General features: G+C 45.7%; 1 protein-coding gene across 2 annotated transcripts in view; it reads right to left on the bottom strand.

The window, feature by feature from the left end:
* The window catches only part of ARFGEF3 (ARFGEF family member 3), a 173,317-nt gene that overhangs the window by 47,116 nt on the left and 112,230 nt on the right, over nucleotides 1-13,971 (bottom strand). For both annotated transcript variants that reach the window (XM_027551679.1, XM_027551680.1), the window contains 8 exons: nucleotides 12,245-12,411; nucleotides 10,913-11,078; nucleotides 7,513-7,620; nucleotides 6,955-7,170; nucleotides 6,683-6,793; nucleotides 4,856-5,006; nucleotides 2,528-2,845; nucleotides 406-539 (listed from right to left, as the gene is read on the bottom strand). In XM_027551679.1, the coding sequence (XP_027407480.1) occupies nucleotides 406-539; nucleotides 2,528-2,845; nucleotides 4,856-5,006; nucleotides 6,683-6,793; nucleotides 6,955-7,170; nucleotides 7,513-7,620; nucleotides 10,913-11,078; nucleotides 12,245-12,411 (1,371 nt within the window). The remainder of the gene's footprint in view (nucleotides 1-405; nucleotides 540-2,527; nucleotides 2,846-4,855; nucleotides 5,007-6,682; nucleotides 6,794-6,954; nucleotides 7,171-7,512; nucleotides 7,621-10,912; nucleotides 11,079-12,244; nucleotides 12,412-13,971) is intronic.

Genomic DNA, 13,971 nt, shown 5'->3' with positions numbered 1-13,971 from the left:
CTCTCCCAGGCCTTTCTGGAATTAGAAGCTGCTTCTGCTTCTGCTAAGGCAGGTGTGTGCTTTGTGATACGGAGAAAAGTTCCTACGTGCATGTGAAGCTATCTACAGCGAGTTGCCACACCATTTCTACATCACAAGCAAAACTTAGCAGAACAACAGTGATAATACCTGCAACTGTGGCGGCTGCAACATTTCCATTCACAACGGATAATAACCAACCCCCTACCAGCACCACCCACACAGATCATGTCTCAACTCTACACGACAAATCTGCTCTTGAACTTAGCCAGGGTGACCGTGTATGAAAGGAATGGGGGTTCAAGTCTTCAGGCAGGCTGTTGGCATCAGAGATCTGGGTTGTTTGCTGCTAGCTTCATGGCACAGTTTCTGCAGGGAAAGAATTACCTGGCATTGCCAGCGAGTAATCAACTGTTTCTGTAACAGAATGGAAAAGCTGGGACTGCGATGCTTTCTTTAGCTGGTAAAGAAAACCTCCCAGAGCCATGAGGTTCAGTTTATCTGTAGCATCTTCAAAGAGCCTGCATGAAAGAAAAAGACTTGTTACTTAGAAACAATTCAGCAAAGTCTTTATGCAAAATGATTATGGTAATTTTCTTAAATGTGATTAATAAAAATGTTGTGTAAACACTATAAAGAAATGTATGGTATTTTTGTATCTATTATTACTGAGTACAAGTCTGCTCTAATTACAAGATTTTAATCTGAGGGGCACAGACTATCCTAAAGAAAAAAAAAAATCTTTGTAGCCCCATGGCATAGCTGAGATGAGCACTCATTAAATGTTTGGCAAGAAGTTGAAAGATGGCAAAGCATCACTCACAGAGGCTTAACAACTGGGAATGGAATCCTCACAATTAACTTCGATTTCATAAACTATAGTAAAGAAAATCCCAGTAAATTAATCAAGGCTTTTGTTGGGCTTCAACTGATGAGTATAATGTTGGACTTGGCCCAGAGGAGGATTCAGAAGCAGGGTCAACTTGATCTGTACGTCCCCTGGGGCAGGAAATGACCTTCTTACTCCTCTGACTCATATACCCAGAGCCTTGGGACATGATAACGCTCAAGCATTTACTGCAATAATGAATATTCCCTAACATGATGGACCTTGCAGTTTCTTGTTTTCCACTCTGTTGGGCACAGACATTTCTAGAAGGAGTTAGGGAGAAGGAAGGGAATGCAGGCAGCAGGGCTCACAGGAGGATCAGAGGCTCACCGGACCTCGGAATGATGGACCAAACACCAGTCTATGTGGCACTTGAGGAATGAGGCGAGTCAGCCTCCCTCTGCTCTGGGGTCAACCCAATGCCCAATCTCCAAATCCATGATGACACCAGATGGGCAAGCAGCCCTCAGGCTGCCATGTGCTGTGAAAGGGAGAGTGTCTCCAACAGAAGTTGAATAACAAGGCCCTGAAGAGGTGACATGAGGCACATGGTTTTAAGATGGGTAAATTATTGAAGCAAATACATCTTTCTTGTGGTTTGCAATTTCAATACCATTTGGTTTCTAGATCTCATTAGTCATTTCCTTTTCTTCTTTGCTAGTGGGAAGAATATTACATCCCACCTGACACCTGTATACCACTTTCCAGATTCCAAAACACTTTCAAAGCCACCTTAATGGTTAAACAGGAAAAAGGGATTATTGTCCTGAGTTAGTGGATGAAGAAACTGAGTCTCAGTGCAACTATTTACACAGACACGACTATCCAGTTGGATGATATCAAAGCCAGGAACGAATTCGGGTTTCTGAGCCCAGCCAGCAACGCTCTTCCTACATCTCTCTGCACTCCCGTGTGAACCTCACTGCACCCGTACTGGGTGGTCTGGGGCACAACTACCAAGCATGGGGAGTGGAGAGGGGTGGGCCCCAGGTGAAGGTGACCAAAGCGCTCTCCACATCAAGAAGGGCCACTAAACAGCTGGGATGCCTGCTGATTTCTCCCTCTTCACCTTAACATGGTTGCTGGGCGTCAATTTAGAATAGATCATACTCTTGGGTATACGATTTTAAAATATTACCATCAAAAATAGTGAACATTTACTATTTGCCAAGCTCTGTTCTAACTGCTTCAAACTTATTAATTGAACCTTATGGCTACCCTATGTTACTTTATGACTGTATTTTGCTATGAGAAATCAGGGCCCAGGGAGAGGAAGCTGCCTGTGGACACAGAGTAGGTGCAGAACCTTTGCCCTGGGTAGCCTGCTCTCCGCTCAAAAGCCTCCAGCCATCGTCACTAAACAAGAGTTCATACTGAGTGTGAGACAGAAGTGGGCTTGAAAAAAATTACAAGAGGCTTCCATGACTGGCTAACAAATCAAGTTGTCCTGGGAATGATTTTGGAGCAGAAGAGAAGGATGCAGTGTGGTCAGCAGGGGAAGGGTGCTCTGGGGGGCAGGGGGAGAGAAGGGGAAGGGGAGGGGGAGGGGAGCAGGGAAAGTGGAGCAGAGGAGCCTTCCATTCCCCGCTCCGCCCCGGGTGTGTTGGGAATGGCACGCACCTGTCAGCCTGTGTGGAGAGCGTGAGCACCACCTTGGCGGCACTGCTGCCTGTCATGAGGCTGCCCCCACGGAAGTCAGAGGCCCGGCCTCGGCTGCCTTCTCGGACGAGCTCCTGGATGGAGAGCGGTTGGATGACGGGGGCCGCGCTCAGGGAGCTCTCCTGCTCCAGGCTCTGCTCCTGGGGTGAGCCCTCACTCTCCAGGTCCCCAAGGAGTCCGCCTCTGGGGGCCTTCTGGGGCTGGCTGATGGTCAGCGGGGGCTGAGAGGTGCCATCGCTGAAGTGGGTGTGTTCCAAGGTGCCCACGTACTCGCACACCCTGCAGAGAGTCATACATAAGCAGCTGCTGAGTCGCAGCCAGCCAGGCCAGCATGGTCAACCCCACAGGGAGATACGGAGGAGCTGGGCCAGCCTCACGGCCCTCCTGAATCACTGCCCTCCTCCAGCGAAGGCCGCGTTCCACCCCCCTCCCCGCTCCCTCTCTCCTCACTATATACATTTATTTTGAGTTGGACCACACAGCCTGGAGGTGGAGGTGGGAGTTGGGGGGATTCCTCTGGGAAAGTATGGGAACAAAACTCTGTTCATCTCAGTCTGTCCTGTCCAGATACTGGCTTATCAGGACTTTGGCTGTTTGAATGCATTTTCCCAAAAGGCCCTCTTCCCTCTCTGTCTTGTGCTCTAGGATTTGGGAAACATCTCCTTTCTCTGAGATCCCAGAATGAATATGCATATGGTGGACTGGCTCTCTGGCCACAGTGGGCCCTCATTTCAGGGATTCCGCCCAGCTTTGTCCCACTCGGTCCTGACAACTCCACGTAACCCCTACTGGAGCGGAGTAGTCACCTGATCACAGTCAACTCAGAGAAAAGACACAACGTAGTACAATCTTCAGCTTCCAAACAAACTGTTCCCTGACAGGACCTGGGACTGGAGACCCTTCATCCCAGGATAAGTCCAGCTACTAGGAAAGACTACTTTGGATAATCTACTCTGATGTTCCATAATTGGGCCAGTTTTTTGATCCAAATAAATCGCTTAGGTACAAGTTAAATCTTTTCCCTGTTTGCTTGTGAAAGCAATGGAGAACATCTGGTCACCAGCCCCCACAGTAGAACCCACTGTGCTCCACACCAATTCATCCTGGCCCTTTCACACGCTCCTCTCCACAAAAGCCTCTTGTGGGCTTTTCAACCCTAGAAGGATCTTTGAAAGTCAACCAAACTCACTCAAGGCTGGATTTTCTTTGATGATGATAAACAGAACCTAGGTTAGGCCACTGCCCTAGGCAAGATCAGGACACCTGAGCCTGGCCGTGGGGCTGTCATCCTGCTACCGAGCGCCCCTCCGCTGCTTGGCCAGAACTGAGTTTGGAGACGGCGGGTATATGCCGAGGAGAAGGGTAAGAAGGCGGGCAGCCGCCCTGTGCCTGCTGCTGGGGGATGGTGGTCCTTACTTTGTCTCAGGTCTGGTTGATTGCCAGTGCTGGAGGAGGAAGGGTTTTCTTCTTGGTTGTGGGAGGACTGTAGTGCTCTTCCTTTGCTTTTATTTTACAGGTGTCACGGGAGGTTCTTTTATTTTGATACTGTAAAGCTAAGAGCCAAACTTTTGGCCAATTTTGGCACAAAAGGCTACTCCATTTTTTTCTTTGTCTAGCTAAATTAAAAGTTGTATTTATTACGTATCCATGTAATTTATCAAAAGTCCTTTCAGTAAAGACATTACTAAACATACAGGAATGTTATGTTACTGACACATGACCAGCTTTTAAATATGCCTTATTCACCTAACTTATGTGGTCTTTTACCAGACTCTGTTTAAGAATCAGTTTTTCTTCCCTGAGACAACATATCTGCCTCTCAGACAATGTCAAGTGATAATTCACTGTTTTCTAAATTTAGTTCTGTCACTGTGTTCTTCAACATATATATTCAGTTAGGCCCTTATTCCCTCTTCTCTTTTTAATCTCTCATTTAGCGTTTATCCAAACTCTGTGACTTACTGTAATCTACAGGGCCTTCCCTGGTGGCTCAGTGGTAAAGAGTCTGCCTGCCAATGCATGAGACATGCGTTTGATCCTTGGGCCAGGAAGATCCCCTGGAGGAAGGCATGGCAACCACTATTGCATTCTTGCTTGGGAAATCCCATGGACAGAGTAGCCTGGAGGGCTACAGTCCATGGGGTTGCAAAGAGCCGAACATGACTTAGTGACTGAGCACCACTGAAGTGCTGGCAGGCATGGAAGTCTACTTCTTCCGCACAGCACCCCCTTCCCCACCCCCGTGGCAGGCAGGTGGCAGGCCTGCAGGGCGGGGACCCCATTGCGCACCTGAACACGTGTGGCCAGCAGTCGGGGTTGTGGCTGCCCATCTCCAGGCCGACACTGAGGATGGCGTCCATGCACAGGACGTGGGCTGTGTGCAGCCACACCCCCTGCAGCTTCCCGATCTGCTCCAGCTTCTGCTCCACTTTTAGTTTCACTGCACCAGAAAGACATTCATTACAGTACCGTCCAAGTAAGGGAGACAGAAGGGGAGTGAGAATGGAGGGAAAGGAGAGAACATGTGCTTGTGCAAGGGCAACAGGAAACTGGAGATGTCGCTAGAGGTCACTGGCAGTGAAATCTTCAGTGACACGTCCCCGAGGCTCATCATGCAAACTACCCAGCCCACAGACACTGGTGACACCAGCTCTGTGGTTTCAGAAGTGGACGGATTCAAGCTGGGATCTGGGTCAGTCACAGCAGCGAGGATGGGCTTTGAGTGCCAATCCCAGCTAAAGCCGTCTGTGCCCAGACCCATCCTCTGGCCCTGTATACTCATACTGAAAATAAGAAAGAATTCCTGGCAGTCAGCAAGTCCTCTCTGAGGTTTATTTATTGTTAGGTGTTCACAATGATGACCATCTAAAACAACATGCTTGTACACTCTGAGTACCATGATGACTGCTTTATAACTGAAAATGCCCATATTTTACTCCCAGAGTTTACATTTATTCTTGTGATCTTCAAATAATACTTTTAAAATTGTAGATAATGCGTGAGAAAGATGTAGAAGGTGACTGAAAATGTCAATTATGCAAAATGCCAAGGCAGGGACAAATGAGAGCATCCTCCATGAACCAAGCTGTCCAGTCATTGGAAGATGGGTCTAGTGGGATAATCAAGTCCAGAACCCAGAAACACAGCATGCTCACTTCAGAGGAAGCCAAACCATGCTCCTACTGTAAGGGGCAAACTGATTTTTAGTAAAGCATCATTTGTCTCCTGGATGTGATACTGATTTAATTTTTTGTCTATAATTCAAATATTAGCTGTGGTTTAATAGGTTTTGGAGATCTTTAAGTGCTTTTATGTAACTTATAGTTGTACATTTTTAGTGCAAGTGTGATACCCTTTTGCTATTAACAGTGGGGATGTGTGAGAGTTGGTCTGCTTTCACATGGGTCTCTATTACTCAAGTTCGAGGAACACCAACCTAACCTGTATTTTCTCAGCTAAAAAGATGCCAACTCTTTCTGTGACTACTTATTTTTTGCACCTGATACAATGTTAGCACAAGTCGGCCCAAGCTCCCAATTTTTCCTCGTTTGCTGCCTGCCATTCATCTTCCATTCCTATGAGACAGGCTATTCTCTTATCTAGATAACCATCTGCTTCATCGATGAACTGATTTTATCAAGTTAAAAATCAACTCTTTCCTCAGTTCACAAAGCTTGGGTTTTCTCCAACAAGAAAACCCTGAGCCTCCTCTCGGGATTCCTCCATCAGTGTGATCCCTGCTTCAGAACACAGGCCCTTCTGCCCTCCCCCTGTAGCCTGAGGGGTCCTCAAATGTGCACCCCTAGGAAGTTCCAAAGCCAGTGGTCAGAGAACACCAGAGGTGTGAAGAGCTGAGTTGAGGGGCCTCTGGCTAGCAGCCACATGCACTTTCTTAGTCACCGGGGGCCAGTATATCTCTTATCTTCACAGGGATCTACTGAGCATCTGGAGGATCAGCCCATAAAACAGACTTAAGTCTGTGGTCGGGCAGGGTCTCGTCATCAGTGGTGTATACAATGTGCCGTGTATCACATATGCAACAGGGAGGAATGTGTCTGCTTGTGTGCGCAGACCTCACATGAGGTTCCAGGTGGATTCTGGCCTTTCTGTCGCTACCTTGTGCTATGGCATCACTGGGTTCCTGGGTTTCCTTTTCCTCTTTCTCCTCCTGGACACAGGAGGCAGCTGCCATCTGGGCGAGGGCCGAAGCACAGTTGGCTGCAACTCCTTTAGAGAAAACAAACAAATCACCCTTTAACTGAGTTTATTCTCTAGCCGTTCATCTGGCAAAACTACTTCTAAAAGACTTGTCCACCAGGGCCACTCATAACGCATTCCTCAGGGACACCCCTTGGGCCACGGGTCAGGAATACCCTACCTTGCCTTACCTAGAGCGCAGCTCAGACGCGCGGCTTTCCGTAGCCCGTCGAGGCTCATGCAGATAGCATCGCGTTCTTTTTGGTTCTGTTCTTTGATGCCTTCAGCTCCCAAGATGAAGGCCAGCCCTTTGGAGCTGCCGGCCATTCGGCCCGTCAGGGGGGTTGATAAAGTGTCGATCAAGTTCTTCCAGCAGCCAATCAGAATATAGCGAGCAAATGCCACACCTAGAATGTGAAGGGGCGTGGGTTACCTTCCAGAGGCAAAAATGACCTGGTGATGAATGCCATGGGATTCTCTGGCCATCCCATTAGCATTACTGAGGTGTATGCAATTTTACTACAGGAAATACAATGGAATGGATATCAGACTGTTTCAGTTAATGCTTATAAATAATGAATGTGGCATCAGCAGCTGGGTGATGCCAGTAACTTCTATCAGGTATTTTCCTGCCAAGGCAAAAATCTTAATTCATTTATGTCAGCACAAAAAGCTGCCGCATAATAACTTAATAGATGATAACACACACAATGGATGCATATTCATAAACCCAAGACCCAAGTCACTACCTGCCACCGTGGAGTCATCAATTCTCCTGCCCTGGGTGAAAGGAGACTCCATCGAAGCTGAGGCCATCAGCTGCCCTCCAATTGCACTGCTCTCTAAGCCATCGATATCTGTCAAGGAAAAAGGGCAAGGTGTTTCCCCTCCTTTTTAAAGAACACTGTAGTCAAAAACAGCTACCACAATATTCATTTTTTCCCCCAATGAATAGCCATGGGATTCATTATGTACCAAGTATATAATAACCTGTTATCAGAATGTTAAAAATTTTTGTTTTATCCATTCAGTACAGTTTTCTTTCATTGCTAGAGCTTTCTTCTGTTAGACTGATGCATATTTTTTCTTTGAAAAAATAAAGATAAATTCTGCTATCTCTGTTAGAAAATCTATTGATTTAGAATATTTTGACCTTTGAATACTCCCTTTTATTCCAAACCAAGGCATTATTCCCACATTTTATATGTACCAGGTTACTCCAACATGGATCTTTCAGTACTTCCTCATAAGAATTAAGAGGAGAATAAGTCTTTTTGGTAAGATTATCATATAACCTGATTGGAAAGCACCCACCACAAGGGAAGCCCAAGAATACTGGAGGGGATAGCCTATCCCTTGTCCAGAGGATCTTCCCAACCCAGGAATCGAACCGGGGTCTCCTGCATTGCAGGTGGATTCTTTACCAACTGAGCTATTAGAGAAGCCCTTGGAAAGCACAGTACCTTACTAATAACACTGTACCATTTTCAAAGTGTTTTCACTTAACATTTTTTTTTATTAGACCTACAACTCTGTGTAGGCAGGCAGGGTAGGTATTATTTTTCCTATTGATATTTCATGAAGGAGGAAATAAGTTTTCAAAATAAGAAAATTGCCCAAGGTCATGAGGCTGGCAAAGGAAGAAATCGGACTTAGTATTCATATTCTTCATACAGTGTTATGGGTCAGTTATATCTCAGTAAAACTGGGTGGGGGGAAGGCAGTGAGAAATATCTGATGACTCAGTAGGAACAGACTAGTTTCACTGAATTAATTTATGGTCAAATGGTCTAATGACATCCTAGAAACTGCCATGTAACAGTTTTGTTTCCTCCGTGCTAGCTAATGAACTGATGAATTCAGGTAACACAAAGCTTATCCAAGTGCTAAAACCCCCAGTTGTACAGAACACTCTGACACGACATGACATAAGGGATGGCCACAGGTAGTACAGCGTTGATCACCAGATTGCTGCTATTGCTTTTCCTTGCACAAAATGAAGACCAGATGGACGTTTCTAAGCTCTAGGTTAATTGCTGCTCAAATTCACTTGTCACTTCATACTTGAAATCTGTTACAAAGAATCACAGAATCTAAATCTGTAGAATTCTTATGAAAAGCTTCTGATTTTCTATCACTAATCTAAAGCTAGATAACTTTTCTATGGATGAAGCAATTGAACTTATTGTTCCATTATAAAAGACACAGCTGATTAACAGTGATGACCAATGAAAATGGCTCCTGTGAATAGCTTGGTATGTGATCATTTTTACATCTACTAAATGACTCCTTGTACTAAGGTTCAGGGAAGAAATTCAGAGATTAATTTTGGCAGAAAGGATGGCATTTGAAAATTAAGACTGGCAGGTTTAGGATCCTCATCTAAATTCCAAGGCACTTAGAAGCTCTGGGCAGGACTGTAATCTCGGTCTGAAGGTAGTTTGTGGAGTCTGATGGAAAACAAGCATTCCTTACAAGCAGACTGACTAAATGTCTCATAAATGTCTTCATAAATATGAATTCCTATTTTTCAAACTGATGTAAATATTATAATTAATAAAATAAATGGTGTCTGTGTAGGGCCATGCTCTACTTATACCATCAGCGGAAGCCATGAGACGATCACTCAGATCAGGAACCAGTCTAGGAACTCAGATCAAATATAGGACAAGCCTGAAGATCTAATTTATGAAGGTTCCTGATAACCAGTCCAAACTTTTGAGCAACCCCTGATCTTGACTTGACATTGTGGTTATGCCATGTAAAGCCATGAATGGCTGCTTTTGCCAAAATGTTGCCTTATGACTGCATCCCATACTGCTTCCAAAAATCTCTAATAGAAATGAAAACTCTGGATGCTAAAGACATAGATTCTGGGCAACTATCTTGCATTCTTTTTTTATATAATATTTTTGTAACTTTTAATTTCAAATTTCAGAAGTTACAAGAATAGTACAAGGAACTCTCCTTGAGTGTATGTATTAAGTATGAGACATATTATTGATATATGTATTATTGATGTGACATCACACACACATATCACAGATTCACCAGTTACTTTCACCTTGCCCCATTTATTCCACAATTCTCTGTGTATGTATCTATATTGCTTCTTAACCAATTTAGAATAAGTGGAAACATCCAGTCCTTTTACCCATAAATACAGTATCATTTAAGTTAAGAAATCTAACACTAATAAAATTTTATTATGTAGTTCAAATCCATATTCAACTTTAATCAACTGCCCCTTCATGGTTTTTAAGAAAAATTTATTGGAGTATAGTTGATTCATAATGCTGTGTTAGTTTCTGCTGTACAGCAAAGTCAATCAGTTATACATATAGCCACTCTTTTTTAGATTCATTTCCCACATATGCCACTACAGAGTACTGAGTAGAGTTCCCTGTGCTATACACAGGTCCTTATTAGTTACCTATTTTATATATAGTAGTGTGTACACATCAATCCAATCTTCCAGTTTATCTCTTCCTACATAATTTTTAACTCTGGTACAGCTGGGAAGGTAAGGGAGGATCTCTGATATGGACAAGAAATGGGGAAGAAGCCAAGTTTAAAATCAATGATTTTACATTGCTGGCAAATTCCCAGGAGCACTGAATCATACAGGGTATCTTTTATGAGAGCTTCCAGGAATAACTCTGGGCTTTGTGCCCAGACAGTACTTCATATCCCCAGAAAAAGTCTACAGTTTTATCCCAATGGACACAGATGCTAAGTAATTCGTAATCTAGGCTTCCCTGGTGGTTCAGATGGTAAAGGATCTGCCTGCAATGCGGGAGACCTGGGTTCGATCCCTGGGTTGGGAAGATCCCCTAGAGAAGGGAATGGTGACCCACTCCAGTATTCTGGCCTGGAGAATTCCATGGACAGAGAAGTCTGGCAGGCTACAGACCATGGGGTTGCAAAGAGTTGGACACAACTGAAGGGACTTTCACTTTTAATTCCTAATATAATGGGGCACAGTGAGCCTGCAGAGTCCCACATGGAAGAAGGACAGAAAGCTGTTGTGAGGTGAATTCATGACACTTCCTGGGAACTGTCACCAATGGCCAGGGAGGCTTTATGGGTGCTGTTTCAAAGCCTGAGCCCACCCCTGAGCGCCATGGAGCCCTGCAAGGAGCCACTGACCCGTCAGCATGGTGATGAGGGGGAGGCTGTTGTCTTCAGGGCTGCCCCAGTAGCCGGCTTCTCCGAGCATGTTTCTGTCAAGAACCTGGTGGTAAAGTTCCTCAATCCAGGCCTGGGAGAAGACCATCAGCACCCCGCTGGTCTGGACCTGCTTCATGAACTCTTTCTGCAGAGAAGATCACAGGAGAAAACGACCAGATATGACCCCCTGCAAACAACAGGCTCCCACGTCCCTGGAGTCACTGAGTCACTGCTTACAGGAAAAACACGACTCTGCTGATTGGGCTCAGGAGGTCGGAAGGGAAGCGGAAACTGCGGTGGAAAGGTCACAGACTTCATGAAGGTCCTTTCACTTGCGTGATCCTTTTAAGAAACCTACAGAAGGAGTGGGCTTCCCTGGCGGCTCAGTGGTGAAGAATCCTCCTGCCAATGCAGGAGATGTGGGTTCAATCCCTGAGTGGGGAAGATCCCCTGGAGAAGGAAATGGCAACCTGCTTCCAGTATTCTTGACTGGGGAAATCCCATGGACAGAGGAGCCTGGTGGGCTACAGTCCCTGGGATTGCAAAGAGTAGGACATGACTGACCGACTAAACAACAATAGAAGTAGAGATACCGCACTGGATATTTTTACTCTCTGGCGTGTGGGAGGATTAGAAGCTGCACAGAGACGTTTCAAAGCACCTCCTTCTCACCACCCCGTCAGCACCAGAGGTGACCTGTGCTCCCTGAAGGACATACGTGTCTCAAGAGATACCTGATTGACACTCATATAGCCACCACTCACCTTCAGAAGTGTACAATCTGTTCATCGTTTATCAGACAAATGATCCCTTCAGGCAGCTTCAAGGCTGTAGGCTCTTGAACTGGTGCTGGGGTCCACTATGGAGGGGCCTGCTCATGCCAGGGAGCCAACCATGAAAGAGGCCCTCCCATCACTCTCACCGCCTTACAGAGGGGCTTTGTTATCAGTGTTAGGCAGCTTGGCTCTGGGTATGCATATGTCTCGGTACATTTCAGAGCCCAGCACTTACTTACTAAGCTGATCACGTTTTTGAATGTGTGTTTAATGCCACCCAATGGAGTTACTGGGCCACTGGCAGGCAGCCAATGCGGGTACATTGGTGCTCTTTGCTCCTGGAACCAAGTGGGTAGCCCTGTGGTTCACCGTTCTGTGCAACCTGCACAAAGGTTCCTGTGGATGGGGAGTGCCCGCCCTCCACAGCCCTGTGGGCACAGCCAAGTCATCCCTCTCTGGCCAACGATGCTTGGGTGCCAGCCCAGAGGCCGCTGTTGGTCCTTGGCAGGCCTGGTCGGGAAAGACGCACACTCACCATGGTGCTGGGTGCCAGTGTGGGCCGCTTGCGGTAGTAGTCACCGTGGGAGAGCTTCAGGTTGAGCAGCAGCGCGCAGTGCGCCGCCGAGTACAGGCTGTCCGCGTTCATCAGCATCTGCAGGCCCAGGCTGCTGTTCCCGTCAAACCCTGGTGAATGCATCATACCTATGGGAGAAAACCCAGAGACCTCAAACAGCATGCTGGGCAGACACTGCTGACCACTTAGTGGAGCCACCAACCAGTCCCAGGGACAGAGACATCTCGTAGAACAGCCAGCGAGGAACAGTGTCATGGCAGATGTGTGCCCTAGCCTGGTGGGAAAGAGCAAGCACTCCATAGCAAACCTATTTGAGAAAACCTTGTTGGTTACTCCCCAGGAGCTTTGGTAAAATCACTTAAACCCTTCTTTACCTAGAGATAGGCAAAATAACTGATTACCTCTATCTACTGCTCAAACTCTCCAAATCACAATATAAAAAAACCCCGACACTCCCCCTGCCTCCTCTTACTCCCCTCAGTCATCCCAAACTGTCTGCTGTTCTTTGACCTCACCAAGCCTGGACACGCCTCAGGGCATTCACATTTCTGTCCCCTCCACACCTACCCCACAGAGGTCTCCCAAGATCTTTGGATGACTTGCTGCCTCCTTGATTCTTTCAGGGCTCTGCTCAAGTGCTAGCTTGTCACAGACATTCCCCTTTAATTCCATCCAAAATAGCATCTGGCCCACTACCCTCATCCTCTGCAATATTCTGCCTCACCAGGCATTTTTATTCATTGCCTTAATGGCATTTATTAATAGATTTTCGCTTACTGTTTGCCATTACTACTATTACATAAGACCTATGAGAGGGAGGGATTTTGTCAGTTCTTTTCACTAGATAACACCAGTGCCTAGAACAGAGTCTAATACATAGTAGATTCTTTAAAATTATTTGCTGAATGAATGAAAATGAACAAACAAGTTCACTATGGCAACTAGATGCAAACATTTAAGATGCTTAGTGCAATAACTCATAAGCACAAACTTTGCTAAAAGTGGGCTTCCCTGGTGGCTCAGATGGTAAAGAATCCGCCTGCAATGTGGATGGCTACCCAGTCCAGTACTCTTGCCTGGAGAATTCCATGGACAGGAGAAGCTGGCAGGCTACAGTCCGTGTCCAAATAAAAGTCCATTATTACTTTTATTACTTCTAAAAGTAATAATGTTCCTCAAAAGCTAAACAGAATTACCGTATGACCCAGCAATTCAGCACTCTTAGGAGTTTACCCGGAGAAGGCGATGGCAGCCCACTCCAGTACTCTTGCCTGGAAAATCCCATGGACGGAGGAGCCTGGTAGGCCGCAGTCCATGGGGTTGCTAAGAGTCGGACACGACTGAGCGACTCAACTAAACTGATCCTCCAATTAAAAGTAAATTTTAAAAACCTGCTACATTTAGAAACAACCAAAAGATTTTGAAGTCTTATTTCAAAGTACTCATTTCTACATGTAAAAGTTAATGTCACAACATATTGGATCTGATGGGACATTTTATAGACCTAAAAGCTGAGCAGTTTGCAATGTTGATGGAGCTGCATTCTGGTCAAATAAAATTCATACAAGTGCTGTTCTGCACAAGCTACAAATAAGTACTGATTTGAAAAACAGGTGTGAAGGTTTACTTCAAATTTTGTAAAAGACTTTGCTAGGATTATATTTCCCAATTCTCCTAGGAAAGGAGGT

Source organism: Bos indicus x Bos taurus, chromosome 9 (assembly GCF_003369695.1).
Source record: "Bos indicus x Bos taurus breed Angus x Brahman F1 hybrid chromosome 9, Bos_hybrid_MaternalHap_v2.0, whole genome shotgun sequence".
NCBI lineage: Eukaryota > Metazoa > Chordata > Mammalia > Artiodactyla > Bovidae > Bos > Bos indicus x Bos taurus.
Note: the sequence above shows the minus strand (reverse complement) of the source record. Positions and strands in the feature narration are given on the sequence as shown.